At 39.9% G+C, this 17,306-nt stretch overlaps 1 protein-coding gene across 1 annotated transcript; it reads right to left on the bottom strand.

Annotated features, from left to right (window-relative positions):
- Positions 1 to 2,231: 2,231 nt before the first annotated feature.
- On the bottom strand, positions 2,232 to 8,905 carry LOC123745991 (uncharacterized). The gene is made up of 3 exons (XM_069314203.1): positions 8,755 to 8,905; positions 7,886 to 8,092; positions 2,232 to 4,762 (listed from the first exon to the last, which is right to left on the bottom strand). The coding sequence occupies exons 1-3, from the start codon at positions 8,887 to 8,889 to the stop codon at positions 3,887 to 3,889; spliced, it is 1,218 nt and encodes a 405-aa protein (XP_069170304.1). The 5' UTR covers positions 8,890 to 8,905; the 3' UTR covers positions 2,232 to 3,886.
- Positions 8,906 to 17,306: the final 8,401 nt, after the last annotated feature.

Raw genomic sequence — 17,306 nt, 5'->3', positions numbered from 1 at the left:
TTTAAGAAGAAGAGGTCAAGCCCTCGGGGTTGTGGGGCTCAGTGCTCATACATATCTGAGTGAAAGAGTGTTCTAGTGAGCAAGAATGACGTACGTGAATGTTTATATTCGGTGTGACGTACTTCTCATATATCCAGCGTCGCAGGATAAACATTTGGATAAATTGCACACCATTAACTTAGCGTTCACTGGACAGCTAAACCACATTGTTTAGAAAGGCATCAAAGGTGAGTTTATTTGTGGAAATATGTTTTAAATTTATTTCAAGCGAAGGAATTATTCAATTTATTTCGAAGCTCCTAATGTATGTAAAAAGGCATTTTCTAATTAATAGCACTTAAAGCACTGTAAATTCCATCAATGCCTTTGGATACAAAACATACACTTGAAGGACAGGAAAGTCTGTCAGTTGGCATTCAAGCAGCTCAAAACCCTCAGGAGCAATGGGGGACCTTTGGCAGGCCGCCGGCTTCCTGTCGTCGTAGCAACTACAGATTGACCTTCAGATAAATTCAAGTAAAGATACCAAAATTTGCTTAAATCCTCATAGCCCTCAGCACGGACACAACCATTCAATATTAAACCTTTACTAGAGAGGCCTCTCCAGCTGGTGGGCAGTACTGGAACCCTCCTTAATTGCAAGGCACTGGCACTTAAATGCCCACGTATGAAACCTATACATCTCCCCGATCAGAGAGGGTTAGTTTACATTTATAAAACAGTTTACGAGTTCCGAAGCGCTTCGAGGTTGTGAATAGCAATAATAACCTTGGGTCTAGAACGACCTCGTTGCGTTCCGACCTCGTAAACTGTCTAATAAATACTGACTAAGCCGCCATGATTAGGGACAGGTATACAGGTATCGTAACTGCTTGATGAATCCTTGCAACGTCTTATACAGCCTCACCGTGGTTATCATACATCTCCCGGCCCCATCCTCTCCTTGCCTCTCTTACAAGCAAGAGCGTATCATGTCAGAGCTTCTAAAGCTCTTAACAGGTCAAGCATCACAATATTGTCCACTGTCAGTAGAAAGACTGTTTTTTCAGTTTCATTATAAACACGCTGAATACATTTAAACAATATTAATTAAATATTTATATATATTTTGCTTTAGGCTTGCATTCTAATTTAAAAAATCATAACAAACCCCGTATCGGTCACCTATATAAAATCCTAAGTTACATACAGCGTGGTAAAAACAACAGCATTGTAGTGTATTCAAAGATGGTACGAACACAACTAATAAAGTGTATCCAAGGTCAATTGTATTTCATATTCATTCCTGGCACAATGGGTACTGCTTAATACTTGCGTTCCTCACTCCAGAAATGTATAATCCACGACTGTTTATGGCGACATTTATGTGTCTTCCCAGGAGCCATATTGAACTAAGTGACCGCTGGCAATATTGTCTGCCAACTGCCAACATAGTCTTCCAGCTGGCAACATAGTCTTCCAGCTGGCAACATAGTCTGCCAGCTGGCAACATAGTCTTCCAGCTGCATTTTGCCAGCTGGCAACATAGTCTTCCAGTTGCATAGTCTGTCAACTGGCGACATAGTCTTCCAGTTGCATAGTCTGCCAGCTGGCATCATAACCCTCGAGGTGCATAGTCTGCCAGCTGACAACATAGTCCTGCAGTTGCATAGTCTTCCAGATGACAACATTCCACCAGTTGCATAGCCTGCCAGCTGGCAACATAGTCAACCAGCTGTCAACACAGCCTACCAGCTACCAACATAGTCCGGTGTTTCATTAAACCACACAAGTCTCAACACAGCTAAAAGGAAGGTCCCTTTAAGGAACTCGTTAATCAGCTTGTTCAAACTGTAATTACAGTTAATTGTCCTATCTTTTAAAATATTTTTTTTTTACCGAATAATAACTGATGTAATGCAAGCTGGGTTTATTTGTGTCATATGTTATGCACTGAGCTCCCAGTAAGGCCTACAGCCTATACCTATATCAGCCTATTCACCACGAAGATTATAATGCAATAGTGATGTCTCGCCATATATGAACACGTATTTTCGTTAGGCTAGGCTAGGCTAGGTTAGGCTAAGTTAGGTTAGGTTAGGTTCGAATAGGATTGAATGGAATAAGTTACGTTATATTAATTTCTTTAAAAATATTATTTTTCTCAGGTTTTAGACCCCTACTTTTGGATTTGATAATCAACATGCTTTATTTGGACAAAATTAATATTTTATGATAATGAAACACAAAAGTGATAACATATTTATATTACAAACATCAATGTATAGACCTGTCTCAAATTCGGTCTTTCCTGTAATAATACATCAACAAAGTTAATAGTACTCGCCGGCTGACAGCAGACGCCTCAAGTTCTTGCCAAGCAAACACAACTTTATGTGTGTGTTGGGGGATCATTTGCTTGGTGCTCACAAGAACTCATTAGACACCTCGCTGCACACGTCCTGTGAGAACACATACACACACACACTTAGTTGTTTTTCATAAGTGCCTATTAAAGTACACTTTCCGTATCTTTACATAATAGGAGCGCTGCAAAGTGTCCTGATATTCTATGTTACATGTGACGTATCTTTACATGATATATAGTACCGTTAACATTACCACAACTCGCACTCCAGTTTTGTGCACAGTAACATGGCTCGTTACGAAGCCTTTGACATGCATACATGGTCCATGATTCATTCTAGTAGAAGATAAGTGATGGAAATTGACAAATCCTGTCATACTGCTTAGTGTATTATATTTGGAAATATGTAAGACTGTATATACATTTTTGATGACCCACAAATCCATTTCAATTAATGATTCATACAGCAATGACGTATCCAACTGCATTGTCAATTATGCAATGAAGGTAACTCGACCAGTTTTTTTTATCTAGTGCAACAACGCCCTTTGCCTATCGGTAAGCTCACTACAGTGCCCTTCAATTTGTCAAATGCAAAAATAAAAATTCACATATTTTAATTAAGAGCACCAGCATCATTGCTCTAATTTTAATTGAAGTTCATAATCGGATTCTTGAATAGTAGACAAAGGGTACTATAGAATAGCACACTAATTGAAAAGACGCTAAATCCTTTAACTTAAAATGTAACGAGCTGCAAATCAGTTTCTGTATACCGGGTCTGTAGCTTCTGTAGTAGTTTCTACAGCCTAACCTTGGACAACCAAGAAGGGATCTCGCAAATGTGTTCAATTATGATATAGAGATAGAACTATACCAGGAGATAGCCAAGATATCATGCATTGGAAGTTTGTCCAAGTAAGCTATTAATGATACAAGCCTTAAATGGTTGGCAGTAATTAGGTAAACATTAAATTAAATGCTAAGCATTAGTGGAGTTCTACGAAGTTGTCGGTCGGGTGAGCGAGGCTGGGTTGTGTCCGTGGGCTTCATGTGCCTAGTCAACGCCCCGGCAGCCCTAGTTATGCTTAGGCAGAAAACATCCCAATATAATGGTTAAATGAGTCAACGATACATTTATTGGTCAAGTGCCCTTTGACAATTTCTTGCAATTCTTAAAAAAAATAAACAGCTTTTTAGGTTAATTGTTAACGATTTGTAAGAACTGACAACGGCACGTCTCTTGGGAGCCGCGAGTCTCGGTACTGGAAATAAGCAAAAACACATTTCAAATAGACTACGTAACAGTATGCTTTATAAAATACTATACAGTAACCAGAGAAAAAAGATCCTTTAAAAAGCAAATGTTGTGCTTCAGTTCATCCTGTGAACAACAACGACACACTGGCGCCGCTTTCTCAATAAGCTCGTTTCTACTGCCTGAAGCTAATTGCAGGCTCTTAAGTGTATCGACATTGAGAATAGTTGTTATGTACATGAGTAAATCTTATTCTAAATTGGTCTCTTGTCCCGGCTGCCTCATAGTACACCCGCTTTCATCAGGTCAGAAAGCAACTCTAGAACCCTCTCCTCTCTTGCCTTGTTCCCCAGAGCAATATCAACACTTCCAACCACCACCAGACCTGACATTGCCTGCGCTGCTTTAAAATCTTCCTTTAAATCATCTTCAGTATACTTGATACTCTCCTTTTCAATTCCAAATTTGGCGAGTCTGGAAGTAAAAGCATCCCAGTAGGCTGAGAGGAGCTGTGCCTCGTGTTTACGTCGCTGGGAGGCCTCTAAGGATGTACAGATCAACATGGCCACGTCTATGGCGGGGCGTCCATACATCACCGTCTGCCAGTCAATGACGCAACAGCGAGTGGTATCTCCGTCCTTCTTGAAGAGAAGATTATTGCTCCAAAAATCACAGTGCACCAGAGTGTTGAGCTTGTCTGACGGAGCTAAGATGCTTCGAAGGACTTCCACTGCCCGATGGTGTCCTGAATATTTTCGTAAACCCTCCCGGACAGCGGCACGGTCTTTACGGGACTCTAGGAACTTGAGTAGCAGTGGAAGGCCTCGATCAACCAAGCAGTTGAAGGACTCTACTGCCTGCTCCATCGACAACAAATATGGATACCGCTCCTGAAGAGGCTTTCCCTCCTTAATTTGTAAAGCGAGGGAAGCAGCCTGAATGTTAGCCATAGTAGTGAGAGCCGACTCTGCCTGTGACAGTGTCAGCCCCTCCGTCAGGTCCTGCATCTTGTAGCCACGCTGACACATATCAGCCAGAACCAAAATGGACTCTGCAGCCATCTTGTGCTTGGCGTAGTACAGCTCAGGGGCCCAGACGAGGTTAATGGAGTCTTCTGTTAAGTACTGTCGCTCAACCCCCTCCAGTGCTGGCTTGATCTGTAAGATACAAATCCCATAATTATTTAAATAAATATTTCACCTAAGAGCAAAGGGGTAAACATGTGCAGTCTGTGGTCAACAAATTATGAATAAGACAATAGTAAACAGGAGAACTTTGTCTACTGATAGCGCAATTTGTTAAACATAATTTCATTTGTTAAGACCCGGAAGCTCACAGCTTAAATAACTTTAAACACTATTTCTTGAAAAGCTTCATAATTCCATGTGTCCTGACACTGGTATTAGGACACCCAATATACACTTTATAGTGTATATTGGTCTTCATGGGAAGATCTTGTTTCAATTTCGTTTCAGCTAAATTTTCTGAGACATTTTATTTTCCTTAGGTTACGTTATGATAGGTTGCGTTAATTAGGATAATGTTTAGTTAGGTTAAGTTAGGCTGGGTTGGATTGGGTTAGGCTAGGATAGGTTGAGTTAGGTTAGGATAGGTTGGGTTGGATTGGGTTAAGCTAGGATAGATTGGGTTGTGTTAGGTTAGATTAGGATAGGTTGCGTTAGCTTAGGTTAGGATACGTTGGGTTAGGCTTGGATAGGTTGCATTGGGTTAGGTTAGGACAGGACGGGTTGGGTTGCGTTAGGTTAGGATAGATTGGGTTGGATTAGGCTAGGATAGGTTGGGTTGGGTTTGGTTATATTAGATTAGTTAAGATTTGGTGTATTTAAAAAGTAGCGAAGACGCACATAGTTTTCTCAGATTTTAGACCCTACTCGTTCCAACATCATTTAGTCTTTTATAACTAAAATGATAGACAGCTCGGAAGCTCGATAAGGAGCTTTAATATTCGTAATTCGGATCAGAGCGACATGCATTTTAAGATACAATTAGGTTGCAAATAAAACAAAACTTTCTAAAATATGAAAACATACGCGATTTTTGATATTCAAGATTTAGCTTTAATAATAATTGATAAATGATAGAACTGCTTATATTTAGTGACTGGTGATATTAAATAATAAGGAGAAGCATCCCTCCTTATACATGATTTCGTAATTAAATTTTATCCACGTTATTTGAGTAGTTGAAAATGTAAATATTTTATATCATTATTTTTTATTATATTTACAACATGCATCTATAGGGATAAATGGCATCCAAATAATACCATAGGACGACGTATATTCCGCTACCTCTAATGAAAAATGATGCCTCACAAGGGGATTATCAACCACCTCCCCAAGCTCATTAGAATCCCTAAGCAGGATCCTCACAATTCATAGTTATATTTTCCTCCAGTCTCCCTTGTCAAATGAACTTGGTCGATGTAAGCTGAAAAGTTTAGTCCCGAATATTTACGTCGATACCGTCAAGAAGGGAGGGGCAGCGTTGCTGAGTATGGCTTCAGGAAGGAAGTAAAACACGCCTGTGGCTGAGCCTAGGTTCAATACCTGTATGATGGCTACAGTCCCCCCTACAACACGACGGAGATCACAGAAAACGGCAGTTGACGGATGAGAAGGCAACAGACTAGCCAACTTAGATAACACCAGCATGGTATTTTATTAGGTTTAATTAATTCGTTGTGTTGTGGGACAGGCAGCCAGTGTGCATATATATACGTATTACGCTCATATCGAGGTCCCATCCCCCAGGTCTTCAAATTACTGAGCATTACCAGGATGCAACCCCACAATCAGCTGACTATCTCCTGGGTACCTATTTGTTGCTAAGTGCATTAGGTGATAGGAAATGTGCTCAATCATTTCTGTTCCAGAATTCTAGATTGTGAGTGGAGGACAAACCCGACTGTACTAACGGAACCCTCCTAGGGGTGCATCTCTGTTAAGAGATGTGGTGAGCATCTGCCTCACCCTGCAGTCAAACTTTCAATTTCTTTCTTTATTATGTACCCCATACCCATCCCAGGGCTGTGAAAAGTCAACCGACACCTCTTCTATAAAGTTTAAGACAAGTGTAAGACTTACATTTACCAGTAAGTTCATTAAATATCGTTATTTAAAAATCTAAGTAAACTGGCATCTTGCTAAGGATACCTTCTAAAGATAAAGATATAAGAATTGGTACTTTCGGTAAAGACCCAGTTCTGGGAAAACATACAGGTCACAATGCATTCATTCCATTCTCAATCGAACACTCTCCATGACACAAACACAATGGTTACATGTATTTGCCATTGTTGTAATTGCTTCATTGTTTTTGCTGTGACGTCAGACAACAATAACGGACCATTGAGTTTTCTAACATTAATTGGAATCGAAACAAATGGGTTTTGTTCTACTAAATAACGCTCGTTAAAAATAATGTCCATTGGGGATGATAAAGTGCAAGTAGTCTGGTGATCTATTAGGCTACTAGGCTAGTAGTTAATCTAATAGTTACTAGACAAGTAGCTAATTTAGTATGCAGGCGATGAGTCACAATAACGTGGCTGAAGTATGTTGACCAGACCACACACTAGAAGTTGAAGGGACGACGACGTTTCGGTCCGTCCAGGACCATTCTCAAGTCGATTGGGAGTCAAGTCTAATTTAGTAGTCTACTAGGCAAGTCTCTAGTTCAGTAGTCTACTAAGCAAGTAGCTAGTTCAGTAGTCTACTAGCCTGGTTGATCAGGTCTAGTGGGCAGGTTGACTAGTAGTCTACTAGGTATGGAGTCTAGAAGGCAAGTAGTTTCGAAGGCAAGGAGTCAAGTAGGCTACTATTCAAATAGCCTAGTGGAGCTGAACGGTAATTCCAACCGCTTCGCTGTTACTGTAAGGAATGGTTGTCAGTTTTAAAGATAAACTGCGTCAGTGAGTGGGTGGGGATAACTACTGAAGGGGGTTGTGATCACCAAGGATAAAGGGGACAACTTGACCTCTATGTTCGCGTTTCAATGTCCCAAATCACTTTAACAAAAATTCCTAAAAAAATAAGTCTTCCACCATACTTAACCTTCGAGATTTTCTGCTGATGCAGTGGGTGAACATATGTTAACATACAGGTGTTTCCAAAGTGTTCCTTAGAGCTGGTGTGCACCAAGAGTTTATTGGCTACTAGTCAGAGTTTGAACCACCACCATCATCCACCCCATCATAAATCATCATTCATCATCATCATCCACCACTATCACCCACTACAACCACCACCATCACCAACCTCAGAATAAAAGTTGATCTCCCTCAGGTCGAAGAGCGTCTCGATGACGAAGGCGCGGTTGAAAGGGTCCTGCGGGAGGAGTTTGGCCAGCAGGTGGGCGTGGTGGTCCCGGCCGCGGGCGCCATACGACACCCCAACTGACAGCTGCTCTGACAGGTAACCCTCTCTCTCACCTCCTGACGCAGGGTTCACACTCCACTCACGCAGCTGTTGAGGGCAGATTCGTAGAGTGTAGGAAGTTGTGGAGGAAATTATGGGGCATTCTGGGCGGATGGTGGGGGGGGGGGGGGGTTCTTGAATTGAAGATATTATTAAAAGTTATTGCTTGTTTAGAGGGGAAAATGACACAAGAAGAGACGGATGGACAAAATATATAATGTAAATAAAGATCATTCAATAAAATTATTTAACATGTCTGAATATAATTGTCTTTAAGGGTGTAAACTCAGTCGAAAACATCGTACATAGAGAGACAAAGACAGAACAAACGGAAACATCGTACAACAAGAGAGAGGAGAAAGGCGGAAACATCGTACCAGAGACAACAGTTAACGTGCCATATCTCCAAAGGTGCCCCGGAGGCTACGGTTGTCTGGTTAAAAAGGTAAGTGTACCTTTGACTTGACATGCTGTTTAATGAGTGTGGTTAACGGTGAGAGAAAAAAAACCTTTTACCTCCCTTCAGAGATGCTGGAAATCCAAGACTGGAACCAACTGAAAGTGTAGTAATATTACAACTTACAATTATCCTAGCTTGATTTCCATCACAAACAGAAATGATATCTAAGTGTGAGGAGTAAATAGCTATAAAGCTACAAGCTCTCAGACCTGACTATAATTAGTCATGACAGCGTGACAGGTGTACTAACCTCTACGTCTGGTTCCGAGTTAGGATCGAGGGTCTTGTGGTAGGTCTCTAAGATGGTCTCGAGCCACTCCTTAGTGGCCTCGCGGTCGTCGTTGGGAGAGGTGGGTGTCGTGGGCGTGCTCGGGTCGGACGCCATCCCTAAGGTCTTCTACCTGCAATAAATCACTCTTATTACCTGACTGAAGTGAACAACTCATCCTCCAAGAATGACAGTACGTATAGAACCTGTGGAGCCTTGCGTTTTAGACTTTTATGTATATATATGTTGCAAAAAATATCATTTCCATTGTAGGCTATTTTGTGTATCTTCCGGGGATCAACGGCCCCGCGGCCCGATCTCCGACCTCCCGGTTGGTCGTCTGGTTAACCAGGCTTTTGGACGCGGCTGCTCGCTGCCTAACGTATGAATCACAGCCTGGTTGATCAGGTCGGGAACAAGAAACCAGTACATAGGTCAAACTTGAATTTAATATCGACTGTGTAATTTGCATACATAAATTGCATGCGGGAGTGTTAGCACCGTCTTAAATTAATTACTAAGGTGACATACTATATGCAAATTTACCATTTTGTGAATGCACATGAGAGTTGAATAAATAGTTATTGCTGCAAAACATATGTTATGATTAACAGGCTAGGCTACGCTTTCAGATTATTAGACCATCTTTCTGTGCACATTAATTTAAACTTTATTTTAAAATTGCACGTTTAAATTATTTATTGAAAATATCTTATATCTTAGATGCAAATATATGCAGCCCATGTGAATTTGGTCAGAGAAATTACGAGTGTACAGAGTTTGTATTGTAATCTATAGTAGTTGGCTAATTTGCATACGAACTGTCAAGGAGGTGAGATATAAATATTGTCTAAGTAAATCAGAAAAGAGTTAGGAAGTAATACATGGTCTGAGAGATATGTTAGATGATATATCTAGATCCAATCAACAATGTTGATTGGCGACTAGGTGAAGCAGTCAGTCTTAGGCTGGAACACTGTTGCCGATTCTCCAACTTCCAACGATATAAAGAGAAGGCTGCGAAGTATTATACTCTGAAAATGTGTGTATTGTGGGAAGGTTTGTGAGTTATAACTACAGATGATTGTTTATCGCTATTTAGTGAAGTTATCAAACTGATATACTAAAAGATAGTGTCCTAAATGGCAGTTATTTAGACGTGACAACCATAGTGGGTACTTCGTCCAGCTGCTCCCCTGCTTGTACGCCTCAGTGGCACTGTGGACATGATAGAGGGAGGGTGTGCTCATCAATCATCTGCGCAACTTTAAGTATAAATTACCCTTATTCAGTTATTTTATTTAGGCTGCTGGTAATGTAGTTAGTGCTCCTGCTGATGGGATTTCAAATGCATAATATTTAATTCTCCATGACGGCAATCTAACCAGGTTACTAGTTATTAATGCCTTATGAAATCAGCGACACTGTTAATTCCTGCTGGAAGACAGTGACGTCATATTGCTTATTCCTGCTAGTGAAGTCAGCGACGTCTTTGCTAATTCCTGTTATTGAAGTCAGCGACGTCCTTGCTAATTCATGTTAGTGAAGTAAGCGACGTCTTTGCTAATTCATGTTAGTGAAGTCAGCGACGTCTTTGCTAATTCCTGTTAGTGAAGTCAGCGACGTCTTTGCTAATTCCTGTTAGTGAAGTCAGCGACGTCTTTGCTAATTCCTGTCAGTGAAGTCAGCGACGTCCTTTCTAATTCATGTTAGTGAAGTCAGCGACGTCTTTGCTAATTTTATGTTAGTGAAGTCAGCGACGTCCTTGCTCATTCCTGCTTGTAATTTCATTGATATAATCTCGTATTGAGGTGAGTGAAGTTGAGCGCGGTAGAATGGGAGCTCAATAAATCATTTCAAACCATTTTTAAACAATAATAATAAACCATTAATAAGCTCAATAAACCATTTTTCTTTATAATTTAGTATCATATGTGTATGCACTATTTCATACGGAATATTAAACAACACTTTATCTACTCGGAATAATATTCTCTGTTCTATCCTGTCACTGTTTGCTAACTTCTATGTGTTTTTTCTCCTTAAATTTGAATTCTCAGTAAATATATCATTAAAAGATCTTACATCGTTTATTGATGAATATAATATTGTACTCCTTTCATCAACCTGTCCTTAAGGGGTTTGAACCGTTGAGGTAATAGCTTCAAAACTCCTACGTAATTGGTGCTTCTAGCTACTCTCATGGTTAGGTAAGGTTGCATTTGGCTGGTTTAGGTTTGGTTGCCTTTTATTCCACTTTTGGTTAACTAGTTTTAAAAGGAAATCGAGAAATATATATATATATATATATATATATATATATATATATATATATATATATATATATATATATAATATATATATATATATATATATATATATATATATATATATATATATATATATATATATATATACATATATATACATATATATATATATATATCTTTAGCCTCGAATCTCTACCATACCACGACTATCCCTTAGTTTAAGCCCTCGACTAGACCGCGACAATACCTTAGTTTTAATACCTTAGTTTAAGCCCTGTGAGGCATAAACAGGTAATTAGAACCCAATGTGCTTTAATCCATGCAGATCAAAGCCGGGTGCAAGCCAGTGACCGAGGTAGCCTGACATTTACGGTACACACTGTCAAAACTGTAAACTCATATTCCATGCCTTTTGTTGGATTGCATTAAACAACGCAACAAAAGTCTTTCATTGTTTATTTTATCATTTTTACCGTTAATAATTAAACATTTTATCGTCATGCATATTTTTTTTTTCTTTCCATCTTCGTGATGGAAAGTGAACATATTTTAATCTTTTTCATTGGAATGAGTTTTGACGTAATTTTGATAGCCATCAGCTCAAATATCAGCGTATGTATGTATTGTATAAAAGGTCAAATGTCGCCCACTTTCCCCACTGTTTAGGCTGACGACGACCCACATTACTTAGGAAAATAATCAACTGATGAAATGAGTAATTTATCTCCTTCACATAACAATACTTTCTAGAGCAAATCTAGACTGTAGATTTACTACATCTACATTCATCTCGCATATATTTTATATAATTTGATAACTAATTCGCAGCCAATCATACTAGTGGGATAATTATGATAAATATATCTTTAGTGGTTTTTATTAATCGAGCAAGGTATATCACAGTTGATAAGGAACTCCGCAACTTACAGATGTTATAAGTTCCCGTCTCTTTTCGCAAGGTTCCTTGTGAATTCCTTGGTCTTGGAGCGTTTGTTTGTACAAAAATATGGCAATAATTTAAATGAGGTAGTCATATGTATACCTGTTGAGATATCGTCGAAGTGGTTGTTCATCTGTTAGTTGGATTAAGCCAAAAAATAGTTGGTGTACATCTGATCTCGCTGACCTAACGAAAGAGGGAACGAAAGAATGATTTTATACGTTCAATAGAATCATAACAAGAGTGAATATATGAGGCTATTCTACCTATTCATCGACCAAAATAAGGTGCGAACCCAACACATACTCAAGTACCAGTTAAAGAAAATAAATAACTTTATCAAAAATCAAAGCTTTACTATGTTGGAAAATAACTAACTAACCTATTCGTCGTATTTTTAAAATGATATTATTCACTGCCTCGTGATTCCTTTCGACGGTGTCAATAACGTTTTCTCTCGCAGTTAATGATATTCGGGATCGTCACTTGTTATTGTTCTTCACTAAATATAATTGTAAGTCACGATAGTTTCATCCATTTAATGAATCGCATGATCTTGTCGAAATCAAGTATTTCGTTTCGCCAGTAATTATAATTTCTCCTCTATTGTTCAATAATATATTCTACACAAATTAACATGATAATTTGGCATACAGTGTTAAATTACAGTTGTGCTAATCTTATCATATTTATAAATTGTATTTTTTTTAATTCGCTATCAGTTTCCATAAAGGACGTTCTCAGAATAATATAATTCCTTCTGACTGGTAACCCAGTTCTGTTTATTTCGGCATTCAGAATATTTCTGATTCTGTATTGTGCAACTATTTTATGTTATTAAGTTAAAGACATTTTCTGACCAGTCAGAGATCCAGAGTCTGTACATACATATGAGAAAGGCAGTCAACTCTTATTATATACTTATAATTATCTTTATTAACAACAAATTGAGACTTGGGAGTTGCCATATGTAATCAAATGGCAGTAACTTAGTCCGTCCTGGACTCTCGTCAGGTCCTGGATGGACAGAAACGCCATTCTTACTGTCGTCTTTGTCCTGGACAACTCGGGTCCTGGATGGGCCGAAACGTCTTTCTTACTTCCGTCTTGGTCCATCCTGAACCCCTCATGAAGTCCTGGATTGACTGAAACTTCGTACTCATTGATGGGTTGGGTTATTTGCAACGTTACGTTATTGCAGCAACGTTATTGTGATTCATTCTCGTGTAAATATCATGACTAGCTCCATAATACTGGTCTGATATCCAAAGCCAGGCTATTTGACACATAAACTGAAGAACGTAAGTTACGCACTGTGTATTCGACAATGACAGCCTCGATTTTGAAAGGTCTAGCAATTTTTAAGAGTTATTTTGCAATACGCACGCGCGCAACAGGAAATCAATAACCTCTTCGGTTTCCAGACTGTGGTTAACGAGAGAGTTCGTCCTAACCTTTACTGGAATTGACGTACACATTACAGTACGTTAGGTGTGACGGAGTGGTCTCCTAGCCTCTCCAACCCTCCACCAGGAGACCAATAGATTTGGCTTGTTCTACGTGAGTGTGTGTACCCTGCTCGTCAAGGCTACAACACACGGAAATTGTCAGTTATACCTTTACTCTAGAGATATAACTGCATATATATTGTTTTTAAGAAACTGCCTTTCAAAGCACGGAATGTCGATCGCCGCCTCCACGCGATCTCCCAAGGGCTAGGCTTTGGCCTAAAATGTCCACAATATTTTTCTCAATTCCTTGATTATTTCAGAGTAAAATATATAATACTACCATGCTACTGTTAGTGAGCAACAGGCTAGGTGTATTCGACCGAAAACGTCATACGTCAGTAACGTACATTTTCATATCCCTTATTTTGCTATAATTTATCGTGTCTTGCTTATCCACTGTCTTTATTAATGTTTCTGTGCATCATTTTAACTCTTTGTCACTGACTCTCAGTTTATATACCACACAACACCAAAGTTTTCATCTTGAAAAACGGTCCAAAACTTTTCGTGTGTATTTTTTGGAAGGATCTGATTGCCTGGGCAAACAGTCTTCATAGGAAGCCAAATGTTCTTGTTCACGTAGTGTTGGATCTCTGTTGTTACAGCCCACGTAGTGTTGGACCTCTGTTGTTACAGCCCACGTAGTGTTGGACCTCTGTTGTTACAGCCCACGTAGTGTTGGATCTCTGTTGTTACAGCCCACGTAATGTTGGATCTCTGTTGTTACAGCCAAACGCAGTGTTGGATCTGTTGTTACAGCCCACGTAGTGTTGGATCTCTGTTGTTACAGCCCACGTAGTGTTGGATCTCTGTTCCTGGGCTCGTTTTCTATTTCTTGACTATTACGGTAAAAGGAAGCTTTTTATAGGAACTTTAACTAAAGGAAACTTTATCTGTATAACTCCTCTAAATCTCAAGCGGCCATCCATGCCATCCTGTTTTACTGGTATTCATTGTGAACCTCTTCATTTTTCCACTTTGTCAATCCCCCAAAGTATTTTATGTCTATCATATCTAGCCTCTTTTTCTAACGTGTGTGTGTGTGTGTGTGTGTGTGTGTGTGTGTGTGTGTGTGTGTGTGTACCACAGTTACAACATGTTAGCGGCGGCAGTCTCATTAAATTATTCCACATGAAAAGCCCTAGACGTGATCTGGCTTTACCGGCTCTGGAGGCGCCCCACTGCCTCAGCTCGTGCCTGTGCAAAGTTTGGGTGGGTCTAGACGCCGGATGGGACCCCGTCACGTAGTTCCATAGCAGTGTTAATATTAGATTGTGTAGTTCTATACAAGTTAGTGTTAATTCTAGACCTGTGCCAGTGTTAGATTGTGTAATTCTAGACCTGTGTTAAATTGCGTTGTTCTAGACCTGTGTTAGATTGTGTAGTTTTAGACCTGTTAGATTGTGTAGTTTTAGACCTGTGTTAGATTGAGTAGTTCTAGTCCTGTGTCAGATTGTGTAGTTCTAGACCTGTGTTAGATTGAGCAGTCGTAACCTGTGTTAGACTGAATAGTTGTAAACTAAGATGCTTCTCAGCGAGCAGCTCTAGGAGAAAAGTTGACGATTGAGATGGGACATCAACAAGTAGTTTGAGGGTTCAATTCTTCCAGATGTCATGCTAAACAAAGGAACGATAAAGTAAATTTTTCTCAACATAGTTGCTGCTTAAAAAATTCCTTACGCCTATTAAAAAAAAAAAAACCAGTTTGCCACTTCCATCGTTGAATATGTAACTCTTTGAAATTCGTGTCATCAAGAAGCGTATAAACTTATATTAGAAAAATTTGTTATCACTTAGATTTATAACGAAGGTATTTTCTAGGAAAGTTTACGCTTGAAAAGTTGACGTTTGCTTCATGCCACAGTTCTTATGTCCTACTGAAGACTGCTGACAATCTTTACCACTCTCCTCCTTCAATGATATTTTTTAAAGGGATTTCCTACTAACATTAGCAACGAAGACGCACTTTAGCACTATCCTTCACATACAAATATTGTAAAGGCTTTTTTTGGCATTATAAAGTGGAAGTGGAGCCTGTCCTTGCCAGCCAACTGCAGACTGCGGCAGCAAGGACGAGCTAAACTCCTGAAGAACAGTGGAGTGAGGAGTCTCTAGGCGGTGGCTGACACAAAGACTGCAGTTCCCTATGGCTGTTGGGGTTACGACTGCTCGATTTAACACAGGTTACGACTGCTCGATCTAACACAGGTCTAGAACTACACAATCTGACACAGGACTAGAACTACTCAATCTAAGACAGGTCTAGAACTACACAATCTAACAGGTCTAAAACTACACAATCTAACAGGTCTAAAACTACACAATCTAACACAGGTCTAGAACTACACAATCTAACAGGTCTAAAACTACACAACCTAACTGGTCTAAAACTACACAATCTAACAAGTCTAAAACTACACAATCTAACAGGTCAACTATCCCCACCCTGGGTGGTTGACACGAGGGTTTGCAATGCCCCAGACTTCGGGTAGCTGACGAGGCTGACACAAGCATTGTAATCTTGGAGTATGACTCGTGCAGACGTCAGATGGTCGCCAACAGGTTAAACAACTTTAAAGCAACATCCTCCATTGTTCCAGACTGCCGGAAAGAGTGTCTGGTGTTATTACTGGCAGTAATTGCAGGGATTTGGGCGCTCTTGCCACAAAAATTTCCGAGTGGATTAAACCCGAGTGGAGCGCATTAGAAATTAGAAAATTGGCGGTAAATCTGGAGGAGGTGAGCGCGGTAAATCTTTGTGCAGCTAGAGGAGTATATGGACATTATTCTATTATAACGAGCCTTGACTAGACCGATATCACATGAAAACAAACTTACACGAACTTTGACTCAAGATAATAACTGTATATAGTTTTTTGGATGGTTTGGTGTTAGTCTGCTGCTAGCGTCGCAGGCACGACTTGGGCTATACCCACAAATATCCTCTTGAGCAAGTTGTGAAACTTGGGACGTTTATTGCCCAAGTTCTTAAGATGATTGCGCATCCGGTTACAAATTTAATATACCAAAACACTTGCGACGCTTATTGTTGACGTTTTTTTTAGGTGACTGCGCATCCAGTTACGTATTTCCAGAACAATAGTAGCACCGTTCTTGTGATAAATCCAACAAAAAACGGGATTCCAAGGCACGCGTTTCCAGCACAGACTCTCCTAACTCTCAGATAAAATTTCATCAGCGTCCTTCTCTTCCTCTAACATGCAGAGTTTGTGGGATTAAATACTTCACTTATAATGGGAGTAGTTTAAGCTCCAAGGTTCCATTACTTTCTGTTATTTATAGAAAGAGTTCACAGCGCGACGCGCCGTGAAATATCCCATGAATATACACCAAACTATTTCTCGCTAAATATAGACGATATTTGTTTCTTTGGGTCAAATGGCGTCGATTGGATGCTGGTGGTGGACCCGGCAAAGTACTCGCTGCTTGATGGAATAATAATAAAAAGCATAATACTGATAAAGCCTCCGACAATGATCAGGACTAGGCTCTTGAGAGACCAAGTTAAGCTGAGAGCGCGATGAGCTGAGCGAGACTGAGCCAAGCTGAAGGAGACTGAGCCAAGCTGAGAGAGACTGAGCCAAGCTGAGAGAGACTGAGCCAAGCTGAAGGAGACTGAGCCAAGCTGAGAGAGACTGAGCCAAGCTGAGCGAGACTGAGCCAAGCTGAGAGAGGCCGAGTTTCCTAGCAGTAGTTACAAATGACAAAGGCTCATGTAAACTGCGATTTGAGGTCCCCTGCCTCCAGACATTCACACGTGTGCTATCCCACCCTGATCCCAGCAACTATCCC

The sequence above is a fragment of the Procambarus clarkii genome, chromosome 78 (assembly GCF_040958095.1).
Source record: "Procambarus clarkii isolate CNS0578487 chromosome 78, FALCON_Pclarkii_2.0, whole genome shotgun sequence".
In the NCBI taxonomy this organism is placed as follows: Eukaryota; Metazoa; Arthropoda; class Malacostraca; order Decapoda; family Cambaridae; genus Procambarus; species Procambarus clarkii.
This window is presented reverse-complemented; position numbering and strand designations above follow the sequence as displayed.